General features: G+C 43.4%; 2 protein-coding genes across 12 annotated transcripts in view; both read right to left on the bottom strand.

Annotated features, from left to right (window-relative positions):
- Window positions 1-847, bottom strand: part of CDC14A (cell division cycle 14A) — a 49,065-nt gene extending 48,218 nt beyond the window's left edge. For all 3 annotated transcript variants that reach the window (XM_059477926.1, XM_059477925.1, XM_059477923.1), the window contains exons 1-2: window positions 564-847; window positions 32-122 (exon numbers count right to left, since the gene is read on the bottom strand). In XM_059477926.1, the coding sequence (XP_059333909.1) occupies window positions 32-122; window positions 564-669 (197 nt within the window). In that variant the 5' untranslated portion in view covers window positions 670-847. The remainder of the gene's footprint in view (window positions 1-31; window positions 123-563) is intronic.
- Window positions 848-3,628: 2,781 nt separating this feature from the next.
- EXTL2 (exostosin like glycosyltransferase 2) lies at window positions 3,629-12,531 on the bottom strand. 9 transcript variants are annotated; one of them, XM_059478282.1, is made up of 6 exons: window positions 12,139-12,517; window positions 10,499-10,746; window positions 8,884-8,965; window positions 8,144-8,571; window positions 6,762-6,832; window positions 3,629-6,173 (listed from the first exon to the last, which is right to left on the bottom strand). In XM_059478282.1, the coding sequence occupies exons 4-6, from the start codon at window positions 8,535-8,537 to the stop codon at window positions 5,682-5,684; spliced, it is 957 nt and encodes a 318-aa protein (XP_059334265.1). In that variant the 5' UTR covers window positions 8,538-8,571; window positions 8,884-8,965; window positions 10,499-10,746; window positions 12,139-12,517; the 3' UTR covers window positions 3,629-5,681. The 9 variants fall into 9 exon arrangements, 8 of the variants coding, with proteins under 8 accessions (XP_059334265.1, XP_059334266.1, XP_059334260.1 ...); XM_059478283.1 differs by having other exon boundaries at window positions 10,499-10,566; XR_009418976.1 differs by lacking the exon at window positions 8,884-8,965 and adding an exon at window positions 7,504-7,604 and having other exon boundaries at window positions 6,015-6,173; window positions 10,499-10,566; window positions 12,139-12,531.
- Between the last annotated feature and the right edge of the window lie 93 nt (window positions 12,532-12,624).

The raw sequence follows: 12,624 nt of genomic DNA, 5'->3' as shown, positions 1-12,624 counted from the left end.
TCACTTTGAATATGCAAACCACAACACTTACTTTTCATAGACTAGCTCCTCATCGGTACAGAAGTAGTGGGTATTTACGGTACTTTTCGGTTTAGTGCGTAAAGTAGCGAAGTACAGCCGATCTGAAAGACAGATAAGAGGCTCAGCGTCGGTCAACGAAGGCAGCCGGCCGCCGCCTCGGGGCACGCCTGTCACCGCGGGGCGGAAGAGGCTCCGCCGCTCCTTTTTCTGCTGCGTGAGCGGCGGCGGGAGCGCCCGGAGCGGTCTGCCCGCGGGCCCTGCCCTGCCGGGAGCCCCTCGGCAGCGGCTCCGGCCCCGCGAGCAGCGCGCAGCAACAGGTGCCGGCCCCGCGCCTCGCCCGGAGCGCGGGGAAAGCGGCGCCGGGGCGCCCGCGGCAGCCGGGGCGGGCAGCCCGCGAAACCCGCCGGGCAAAGGGGCCGGGGCCGAGCCGGGCAGGCTGCAGAGCCGGGGGAAGGCGGTATAGAAGCCAGCGAGTTTCCTCGCAGGGGGAGGCTCCGGGACCCCGCGGGCAGGGGATGGGGCGGCTCCCGCCCCGCTCTCACCTTTCACGAACTCCGAGGCTCCCAACAGCACTTCGGAGGCGGCTGCCGCCGGCTCCATCTTAAAGAGGGCCCGGAATAGCGAGGCGCGGGGCGGCTCCGAGCTCATGGCGCTCTGGAGCAGCGCCGGCGGGGCCGGGGCGCGCTCGGAGGGACGCGACCCACCGGCCAGAGGGGCCGCCCGCGAGGGCCCAGGGTGCTGCGAACGCAGCGGCCGCAGCCCGCATAGGAGCGGGAGCGGAGCCGAGAAGAGCCCCGGGACACGACGGGCAAGCGCCCGCAGAGACTCCAGCTCCACCCCGCCCCCAGCCAGGAGACGCCCCCGGATAAAGCGGCAGCGGGCGGTTACCAGGCGACCGGCGGCGCTCTGGCAACCGCGTTACGGAGCCTTTGTGTCGCCCGGCCCAGGGCTGACGCTGCGAGTGACCGGCCCCCCGCGCTCCCCCCGCTCCCCGGCCCGGCAGCGCTCCTGCTCCGGCAGGCAGCGGCCCTGAGCCCGGCACCGCCCCGCCCTCCGCCCCGCCTGCCCGGGCAGCACCGCCGCGCCCCGCTGCTCTGGGGCTGCTTTTCCCCGCCCGGGGGCGGCCCGTGGCAGAGCGCCCCACGGGCATCGGGCGGGTGTCGCATACAGCTTGGAGCGGGGCTGAGCCGGAGCGCTGCCTCAGCGGCGCGGGCGGGCTCCGGACAGGGCCAGGCGGAGCGGCGGGGCCGCCTCAGGCGCAGGGGAGCCGGCGGAGCGCCCATGGCGCTACCTGGGACACCCTTTGTCGTGACAGACAGGTCGGTTGACCAATCAGAGGCCGCTCTGTTACTCCTGCAGCCAATGAGCTGGCGGCGCCCCGGGGAGCGCCCCGCCCCAGGCCCCCCGCAGTCGCCGCTTCCCGCCCGGGCGGTGCCGGGAGCCGCTTGCGGGCCGCGGGAGAAGCCGCGCACGGCTGAGGCGCGGAGCTCTCCTGAGACGCACGTTCGAGCTCTGCGCGCGTTCTTCCGCCTCTCCCCTTTAGAAGGAATTGTAGGTGCCAAACAGGGCAGACTGTCCGTCTCCGTTTTACAACTAAAGCAAAGGTTGCAACGAAGAGGTTCCTCGAGGAGATAAAAAAGGGGGTAAAAAAAGTCACTCTTCCCCCGAACAAGCAAAAAAAATCCACTCCTTTAAAAGATGTTGTTATAAAAGCCATATGCAGCCCTGAGGTTCACATTTGTATCACCAGCTTTCCCTAACACTATAAATAACCTACTGTAACCACCAGTGCATACAGTTAATCCTGGTGTGTCTGCTAATGATGCTAAACATGAGTATGAAACGCTTCTGACTCCTCAGTTTTTAATCTAGTGTCATAAGCACTGGATAATCTTTAAAGCTTTACAAATAAGGTGAAGGACTACCGAAGACACTGCAGTTTTGGTTTTGCTTAATTTTTGTGTTGAATCTAATGCTTTGTACCTGTGTTCTTACACTGCTTTTTTTCAACTTTTTTGGAAAAGCTCCAAAAGTAATGTGCTAAATTTGACCCTGTTTGTGCCTGATTCTGAAACCTGAGAAAAGCTCATTTTCAGTTGTACTATTTCATACAAGATGTTCACAAGAATGAGACTGCAGTCTTATGTAGCAGCAAATTAAATAAAGGTTGTTGGAGGGTTGTACCTTTTCATGGAAACGAGTGTTTATTTTACTTTAGATTGTTCTTTACAACTTTCACTTGTGTGTAACTCTTAACAAAATCAAGTATTTCACTAGTGTTTTTTTTATTTACAAGCAATTTTCTGAGGGCTACTGTATCCTGTGTAAGAGACGAGGTATTAAGGTATATTGTCCAGAACTGCAATTTTTTAATGCCCTTTTTTACTCAGACTTTCACTACAGTTCAATGTAACACATTTCTAAGTCAGTGCTGTACTCTGCTTAAGGGGAGTTTGAATGAGCATACTTGAAATAACTTTAGCAACACTCTTGGGCAACAGAAGAAGAGATAGAGCAGTCTACAGCCTACTATCCAGTGTCCAGAATCTATAGAAACAGTTTGTGATAAAGCCTAAGATATGTAAACCCATCCAGCTAAACTGGTGAATCTAGGAGGTAAATATTACTAGATGCTGAAGCCCAGCTGTCACATTCTTGTATACTGCTTGTATGTCTTCTGCAAAGTGAAAATTTCATTTTTCATTGTAGAAAAGTTCTCATTGGTGGCAATTAGCTGCAGCCTTTGTAAGCATCAGAAATAAACACTTCTTTTCTTCCCTGTAAAAATATGTGCAAAATAACCTCTGTGCTTTTTCAATTCCAGTAGTGTGTCATAGCTATTAGTATGATTATTTCACAAATTTCACTTTTTAAAATGCTAGCTTTAAGAATATTTTAAACTAGTACAACTTAGTTATTCTAATTAATACTATGTACTCGTTTTAACATTTGAGATCAAATACAAGGCTGCAGTGACATCTTGTGGCATTTTTTTGTAAAGAAGCATTTTTTTGTGCATTTTAGCACTATATCCTTTTTTATCACAGATGTTTAAAAATATGTATTTTAGATACCGTGTTTAAAATCCTGTGTTGCATTAACTGTAATTTCAACAGAACATTCAGAGGTGGTGATGATTCTGTTTAGACTCCAAAATATTATCAAATGACATAGATAACCTCTCAAATAAATAATCACATACATATTATTTTGTTTAAAATATAACTTTTTGGTAATGTATTTTCAGTAAAGAATCCTAAGACATTTTTATAACTGCCAAGGGATAAAAAAATCCACTTTTAAAAAATAAGCAAATAACCCCTTTTGGTTCCAAAGTACAGTGAATTATGGCTGGAGCTTAAGTCCTATCTTAGTATTTTCTTTGCTAAGACTAAATGATTAAGGCTGTTGGTTATTTTATGCCTTTTCTTCCTTCATAAGTAGGCCTTACCTAAATTAAATTAATGTATGTGCCAACAAGTACACATTTTTTAAAAAAAAAAAAGAAATCTTGGTGCTTCTCATGAGTATGCAAACTGTGAGCTTACTTTAGACATCTTAACACTAAAAATTTTGGTCAATAACCTGAGAATAAACACATCACAAGTCTGCTTTCTGTATTTTATTTTACAATGGAGCAAATTAAATGGAACATTATCATTAAAAGCTTGTTCTATTAATTCTTTCACTGATACAGAAGAAATCAAAACAACTCACTTGCTCCAACAAAGAGCCCAATACTAAGGTTTGGCTGAGTTGACAGTTCATTTCACATTTCAAAAATAAGGTTAATGACTGTGAGTCTTCACAACTCTAGCTGATACTGCACAGAACAGAAATAATGGAAATTTGCATTTCTGGAAAGATCATAGACCTGTTTGTATACTACTTAGCACTACAACACAATAATTAAAAACTACTTTTCACTATTACAACAAAATTAAGCAGACTCTACATTGCCATGTTAAGATTCTGCCTTTTAAATCTTACAAAACTACTAGGAAGACTTCACTGAACAGAAATCAAATCCTTTAATACTGATAGACCAAGGCAAAAGATTCCTTCATTCCCCCAAAGACTCACACCCTGCTGTAAAGAACTTGTCATATTTTCACTGTTTTTTTCAGCTAACTTATTACAAAACATGACAGAATTATATACCATTTGTGCAGATGCTATTTGTGTACCAGGCATTAGCCGTGACTGGTTGCCCACAGCTACCTTTGAACTGATTCGAAGAATCAATTAAAAGCTGATGCAGATGAAACTAAATCTGCTTTGGATGTCAAATCTGATTCTGTGACCCAGGAAAATCACAGTCTTTTATTCTCTCCGCCATACACATAAAAAAAATAAAAAATCCCAATCCTCCTGCAACTTCATTGGAAAAGGTTTGCCCTATGTCAATAGAAGGTTTCCAGAATTACAGAGTCCCAATCCAACAAAAGCCATTAACAGCAGCTCTGTTTCTTGCTAGAAATAATGTCAGGGAATTCAGAGACAGATAATAGTCCATCCCTGTCAAATATCACTGTACCTTAAAGTACTTTTTTTCATAATGCTTTACCCCTGTATTGTACATTTTAACTCTGTTGTCATAGCCACCAAAAACAGAGGAAAAAGGGAACTAAAAAGTAAATACTCATTGAAAAAGTAGCTAAAAAAACAGTAGACCTGTAAAATTACAAAATGTACACTGTAATAAATGTTGAACACCCTGCTCTTACTAGGAACTGTAAATAAGAAAATTTTAACTAATTGAGGATTTTCCTGGGTGCGTGTTTGTAACAATGTATATGCAAAATATCAAAATAAAACTAAGTACTAAGGGAATATTAATAAGTAACATTCCATCCTCTTCTTCTGGCTGCTTATATAAGTTTCATATTTCATGTATTCATGTTTCTTATATTTCCAACCTCTAGGATTTACCTTTCAGCTGCTTGCAATGTTTCAGCAACTCCAGGCAAATCAATAATAGAAAAAAAAGCCACATCAGAGATCATTTTCCATTAACTGAGCAGGAGTAGATATTGTAGGCAATGGTTTAAGGACTATCTGAGATTAAGGTGAGGTACTCTTCTGGCTTTCATAGCAGCTTCAAGAACATCTCAGAACACCAAGTAGCTTATATACAGACTTCAGGAGGGTTTGTACAGGAGGCCAGAAGCCTGGCCAGCAGTTCACTGTAGCTCTTCTACAGCTTCACTGGAAACTGGGTAGGAGCAGCTGAGGAGTGGGAAGGCAAGGAAGCATCTCAAAATATAACTGTCACAAATATGCCTAGACCTCATTTCACTGGATAGGTATATTTAAGGGAAAAAAAAATCCAAATGTTAAGATCTGAAGAATAGGAGTGCATTTCTGTCTGCACGTTTCTGAAGAACTGACCTAATTCATTAGAGTAGCTTTTCAGGTTTTAAGGAAAGAGGATGATTTTATCACAGCTAAGCATGATTATATATTCTTTAATTTTTCTCAAAACTTATCTTTGTGAATTAGTTAGAAAGGAAAGAAAATACATAAAAAGCTTACTGGAGACAAAATCAGAGGCTACAAAGAGGGATGGCCAAGATGCAGTAATTACACCTTCTTTTCTCCTTGAACTCAGTATAATTCACTGAGTATTGTTTAACATTTAACACCTTAAATTCATTGGCTTACATCTTATTTTTGTGATTGGCATAATTAGGAAAACCAAACTGAGAAATCATGATATTAGAATATTTTAAGGGCATGCCATCATAAATATTAACGAGTTTATTTACACAGTAGGATCTCTGTAACAAATGCTCTGCTCGGTGCCACATTCCAGAATAGCCACTGTTAGTGTCCTTTTCTAAATTTCTTATGTCAACAGGCTTCACAAACACTCCTGAAGGCTTTCCAGTATGCTTGGCTACCAGAAAATTCATGGCAATATCATCACAGTTTTGAGTTTCATCTATTAAGGCGTGAACTGCTTCTGGCTGCTGTTGAAAGTCTTCCAAATAGCCGCTGTGAAAAAATGCTGCACCGATGAGCACCATGGAGTACTGATCTCCATTGCCAAAGCCAGGGTTCTGCAGCTCAAAGCTGCCATAACTGTAGACGCCTGAAGGAGTGGAAATGTGCTTTCTAGGAACAAATCCCACTATATGCTCTGGAAATTGCTGAAAGAGAAAAAGAAATTCAACACATTTCACAGTGTGGGGTTCACTTAAGTGCACTCGTAAGAGAGATTTATGGATTTTTTAAATGAAAGGAGGACAACATTATTGCCAGGAAAGAATTAAATTGTTGGCATATGGTCCCTTTGATCTGCATAAATGTTGCAATTAAATACAGTTCCACAAAACTGATAGTCTGCCTCATTCCACATCACATAGTGCCAACAAAACATCTACCCACAATTGGCAGCTGTGTATTTGGCACAGAAATTAACTCTACAGACAATTTCTCGTGTTTTACAAAATAAAACACACAGAGTACTATGCATTTAAATAAAGTCAGCAGTTAGCAACTTCATGGTTTTGTAAAATAAGAGCTAAAATTTTAAAGTCACAGATATTACTAAAAACCAAATTTTAGAAACTTTGCAATTTCTATTTTACACTTCAACTTCCTAAAATCTAACTTGAAAGCTAGAAAAACAATGGTAAAACAATGGTAAAAGTCATATGATACAGTATTGCTCTAACTAAAACCATTAATCTCAAGTGCAGCTCAAAAATACTGCCTGCCAAGATGCAAAACATTACCTGCCAAACGGAAAAGGCAAAAGCAAGGTCATGAGCACTGACTAGTGTGTCATCATCCATCATTAAAACAGCTGAAGGGAGGAAAATGAGAGAAAAACATTCAATTGATCAAAAGATTAAATACATGAGCACAATATGCAGCACAATATTTGACAAATGAAATATAAAATTTCTACAACTATTAAGCTGAATTGCAATTCCTTGAAAGTAGATTGGTAAAACATAATTAGATTTCAAAGCTAAAGCAAGGTTACAGCTTTGTGGCAACTGGAAGCAAACCTAAGTTCTAGATTATTTGCCAGGCTGTTACAAAACTCAGCAACCTTTGATCATCTGTAGTACAGCTGGAGAAATACATGTTAGAAAACTTGGGAGTGTTTGGCAAAGCAACTTAAAATTCTACTAATCTTGTGTAAAGATACAAGTAGAATAGAGTTAGATACTTTTCTGTAGCATATACACTACTTAAGCAAGTTAAATTGCCCAGGCAACATTCAGTATTAATAACTACAGAAGGAAGACTCTGCCTTAAGTTTTAGACAAAAGACTACCAGGAAGTGGAAAAGGAAGGATATTCTTAGATCTGAACTGCAGATGCATTAAAACTTTTAAAGTTTGCAGTTAGCACAGATCTTACTACAATAAGTAAAACACTTGGGAAGTTGAAGTTTCCAGTGTCTTCCTAGAAATCATGTGTTTGGACTAGCAGGCATGATAGGAAGGGGGCAATAAATACAATTACCTTTACTAATCATGAGTAAGGTCAGGTCTGTAATGCAACATATTGGGGTTTTTTCCACTTGAAACAAACAGGATTTATTGTTGTACACGTCCTAGAAAGAGCTTAGGAAGAATATTTAGATGAATACCCAGGAGACTGGAGAAGGTACTCTTAAATAAAAGGGTGTGTCATTTGAGATAGAAAGCCAGACAGCTGGGGAGGAAGTTTCTCAGAAGAGCAGAACATGCTTGAGAATTTAGTCTTAAGAGGAATGGACTAAATCAAATCTTTACCAGATGACTTAAGTCCAGATTATGCAGACACTCAACAAATAACATGCATTTTGAATTTCAGTTTATGGTACAGAAGGAAGCGTAGCTGAACTACCTATGTCTGCCTCACAAAGAAATGGAGAACTGTTGCAAAAGACCTTGAAATGCATTTGATATTCCTCTTTTCTTTCCTTTACTCTTCACTGACAGCCTGGTGGTGGTGTGCACCTGATGTCATAGCACAGGGTTCTTCTATACTACCCACATTCTATGAAGTGGTCCACAAGATCCATTGATTTATTACACATTATAACAAAACTATCTCTCTTTTAATTCAGATTTCAAGCATGAAAATAATATTAGTAATAGTGTTATGAACTGCTGATTACCTTTTGTTTCCAGGTCAGGGAAATTCTGCAGTCTGTTTCTCATACGATTTACAGTTTGAACTTTAAAGACAACAGGGACAGGATGAGGCCCCAAGGAATTCCACATTTCCTCTGGTGTCTTCTCACCAACGTTGTTCCACACCACAATTACTTTATGTAGGTGGGGGATTGCTTGATAATGATTTAAAAGCTTTAGCAGTAAGTCAGTTCTATTGTATGTCTGCATAATAAGAGTGAATGAATCCAGGGCAGACTGAGTCTGGGTTTTGGGTTCCCTTCTCGAGTTGGGCAATTTGTCATCTTTGATAGTGGGAAGCAAAGCTGTTAAAGCACCTGCCACAAGGAGCAGGACGATGATCACCACAGAGGTGAAGCGCAGCAGGCGGATTCCCATAACTCTTCCTGGAAGCTTACACAAGTGAAACCACCTTGAAAACAAGCAACAGGAAAGGAAGTCATTAAACCCATGTACAGTTTTCTCTCTTGATCAAAACTCCCAAAATATTAAGTACATTTTCATTTAAATAAGTAAATAAGGAGAACTTCAGCTCTTTTGCAAATTACTTACAGCTGTCAAGACAGGTGTTTCTGGTATCCAGTTTCTGTGTTTACTTGCTTTTCACTCTTCTTGGTTAAGTTTGAATTTCATTGTTTTGTGAAATAAATCTAGAGTAGCTCTTTAGAGTGTTCATTATTTCTTATTTTCTCAGTAGTAAATTTTTGATTGAACATTTACATACCTCACCAAGTCTATCCAGCTGAAAGTAGAAAGCAAATTGGTACAGAGATTCAATTTTCAGCATTGCAGGAGCTCTACCTTAACTGGGAAGCAAAAAGGAGAGAAGATGCCTTCTCAAAAACTCTGGCAGGAAGGAGGAAATAAAATGCTCACTTTTTCTCAAGCACCACACAGAAGGAACAATTTTTATAACTGATTTGCTGGACATTTTGTCAATAGTTTGTACACCTGCTTGGTAATGGTAATCAGTACAGAAAATGTGATGCTGATCACACTAAGGTTATAACACACAGCTAGAGCAAAAAAACATGCCAGATGGAGTAATACAGGAATGAACAACCTCAGCAACAGCGAACTGATACATCTAGAACTTGTGAGAAATAGGCAATGCCAGATGCAAGGTCTTACCTATCAACTAACTGTGAGTGTAGATGTAGTTTAAGGCAGAGGTTTCTGGATCATTGTGATCTTAGAACTAAACAGAAGCTCTTAAAAAGCAGCTTCTAGAAAGACAGCCCCTCAAATGTTCTTCACACAGTGATAGGATATCCTGAGTTGGAAGGGACTCATGAGGATCACTGAAGTCCAGCTCCTCGCCCTGCACAGGAAAGGCCCCAAAATTCCACCATGTGCCTGAAGGCACTGTCCAAACCCATCAGGCTTGGTGCTGTGATGATTTCCCTGGGAAGCCTGTTCCAGTGCCCAACCACCCTCTGGCTAAGATAGCCAGATATTTCCTACTACCCAGCCTAAACCCCCTGCCACAGCTTCATGCCATTCCCTTGAGTCTTGTCCCTGGTCACCAGAGCCATGACATCGATGCTTTGCCCCTCCACTTCCCCTAGTTCAGAAGCTGTAAGCAGCTGGGAGGCCTCACAGACCCTTCTCCTCCAGGCTGAACAGAGCAAGGGACCTCAGCCACTCCTCAGACAGTTTCTCCTCAAGGCCCTTCACCATCTTTGTAGCTCTTCTTTGGACACTCTCTAACAGCTTTATATCCTTCTTTTACTGTATTCTTATAAAACTGCACAGAACAACCATAAGGTGAGGCTGCATCAGCGCACAGCAGGACAATCCCTCCCTTCCTGGCTGGCTGTGCTGTCCCTGGTGCCCCAGGACAGGGATGTCCCTCCTGGCTGCCACTGCACTGCTGGCTCTTGCCATTGACCAGGCCTCCCATGTCCCTTTCCATGGCACTGCTCTCCAGCCTCTCATTCCCCAGTCTGTCTGTCTAGGCGCAGAGTTTGGCACTTGTCTTTGTTGCACTTCCTACAGTTTTCCTTTTCTCCTTCTTTACTTGAAAGACTGGTATAAACTGAATAGAAGATGAACATTCTAAGCTTGCTACTAACTCATCCATACATATTACTTTAATACCATTACTCATGTATGCATATTATTCATGTTACTCTGTGAGTAATTTCTAGGTTTCCAGCAGGGAATTCTGATCAAAGTCAGTCATCAGGACAGCCAAACAAGTGCAATTTTTGAGAGAGTATCTGTGTGTATCTTTTCTTTTTTCCACAGAATTTTGAATAATTTCTTTCCAAAGTGGAAATAACCTGCTTCAAAATATGAATGTCAATTATTTTAGTATAAAACACCTCACAACTTACCTCATTGTTGTCAGTAGGATTGTTTTCCCAGCTTGTTTTTACAGGGCAGATGTTTGTGATCTTCGAATCTGCTGGAAATTAAAGGGACTCTATAACTGGAGATCAACAGTTATCCACATGCTACCCAGCATTCTTTTACAAGCAAAAGGTCCTCCAATTATTGACTGATAGATGCATTCAAGGCAATTATCCCATTCCTTTTCCTAATGCTCAGTTGAATAATTATCTCTGCCTTTCAAAGAACATTCCTGAAAGAAGTCGTAACACCAGATGGTTAAAAAGAAAAGAACAGTCTGTTTCTCTGCTTGTAAAATTGCTGCTCTGTGCCACTGCTATGTCTGTGTGTTCCATCCCTAAGTTCAGCTGCGGAGACACAAGTAGGTCTTCAGAACCTGACAGGTGTTCCTGTGCTCAGCAGGCACCACTAAAAATATTTGGCTACCACAGCCAGGCAAATAAAATTTTATCTCAATAATATTTTATTTTCTGGGTCATCCCCTTCACATTCTCACTAAAATTACCAGCTGTATCAGAGGTTTAAGACACAGCATTTTGCTCTTCCCATGAGGTTTGGCAGCTTGGAAAATATAAGTGCAAGCACATAAAAGAAGCATATACAGGACTCAGGACAGCAATATAGGAAAGCTGTGCTCCTAGGTTGTTGGAGAGATCTTTGTTCTTTTAAAACTCACCAAACAAGCAAAGAATCATTAATTTTAATTTGAGAATGGTACTATGAAAGCTTAGAGCACAATAATTTGTTGAATAACTGAACCTCTAAGAAATTCCATAAGAGTAATTTGTTAGGGCTATATAAGTTTGCTTCTTAAAACTATAGATTCGTTATTTGTGTGTACACCAATCTGAATATGTCCACATATACAGGTCTCCCCAAATCTGAGATCAAATCTTACTATTACTTTGTGACAAGAGGTCACTGAAACTATTTCCAGAAGCTACTGCTTGTTCTGGTTGCTTCGTTTCATAGGGAACAATCATGCCTGACTTCTAAAAGTTATTAGCAGCAGTGGCAACACAGCATTTACAACGTCCACTACATTCCCATCAAATGTGCTTTTGAAGAAGTGAACCTCAGATCCTCTTTCAGTAGTTTGCAACCTAGTTGCAACACTTACCAATGCTATTGTAATGATTAATTCAACTTTAAAAGCGTACTTAAAATGAGAATATAAATACTGCTTGCTGTTTATGAGACTTTGATTGCCATACCTTCTAGTGCTTACAATAGGTGTAGTGATAGACAATAATGATATTACTATATGTTCTCAAAATAAAGGTCTATTTAGGTGTTTTAAAATTAGCATCACGGCACTTTCCAACAAGCCAATGCAGATAAGTTTTGCCAATTAAGTTATGAAATTTCAATGCCAGATTGACGTCTTTTTAAAAATCATACAATACTACCTGCAGAGAACAGAAAATTGACGAAAATAAAATCCCTACATGAACGACCACTATTTTAATCCTCGTTTCAAGAAAAACAGTTCTCGAACGGGGTCCCCTCCCTTGGCGGGCAACACCTCCTGACAGCACCCCGCAGTAGTTGGGTGCAGCCAGGCAGCAGCACCGCCCGGCACCGCACGCCCCGCTCGTCGCCCCTCGCCCACAGCTTCGCTCACGTTCCGCAGGCGCCGCTATCGCCGCTTCCTCCGGCCGGGCTGTGCTTCCCAGGGGTCACCGGCAGCACGGCAGGGCAGGGCGGAGGAGGCACCGGCCCAGCCCCGCCGCTCAGCCCCGCACAAGCCGCTCCGGTGACTCAGGGGCGGCCGTGCGGGACCGCGGCAGCGCTACGGCGGCGCCGCCGTGCCCGCTTCCTGCGGTGCGTCCCTGCGCTTCCTCCCGGCAGGCTCCGGGTTGTAGTGCAGGGTCCTGAGCGGGCGGAGCGCCCCGGCGGCTCTGGCTGTCACACGGCGAGCGCGCTGCTCCGCCGCCCCCGCCCCGTGCCGAGCACTGTCACAACAGCTGCACCGGGAGCAGCCGGCATCGCAAGCGGGACGCGGAAGCGGAGGAGAGTTCACGTTTGGGGCGTGCTGTGTTTCATTAGCGGGCGCCGCAGCCCCGAGCCCGGGCAGCCCCCGCAGCCCCGGCCCGGCCCCCGGCGCGCC

The sequence above is a fragment of the Ammospiza nelsoni genome, chromosome 9 (genome assembly GCF_027579445.1).
Source record: "Ammospiza nelsoni isolate bAmmNel1 chromosome 9, bAmmNel1.pri, whole genome shotgun sequence".
NCBI classification, from domain to species: Eukaryota; Metazoa; Chordata; class Aves; order Passeriformes; family Passerellidae; genus Ammospiza; species Ammospiza nelsoni.
This window is presented reverse-complemented; position numbering and strand designations above follow the sequence as displayed.

What these genes read in the sequence shown, in the direction of transcription:
- EXTL2 (XM_059478277.1), bottom strand. An exon ending in CCCTGACCTGGAAACAAAAG is followed by an intron (nt 6,833 to 8,143) that starts GTAATCAGCAGT and finishes TCCTCCCTTCAG; the next exon opens with CTGTTTTAATGATGGATGAT. An exon ending in TTGCCTTTTCCGTTTGGCAG is followed by an intron (nt 6,174 to 6,761) that starts GTAATGTTTTGC and finishes TTTCTCTTTCAG; the next exon opens with CAATTTCCAGAGCATATAGT.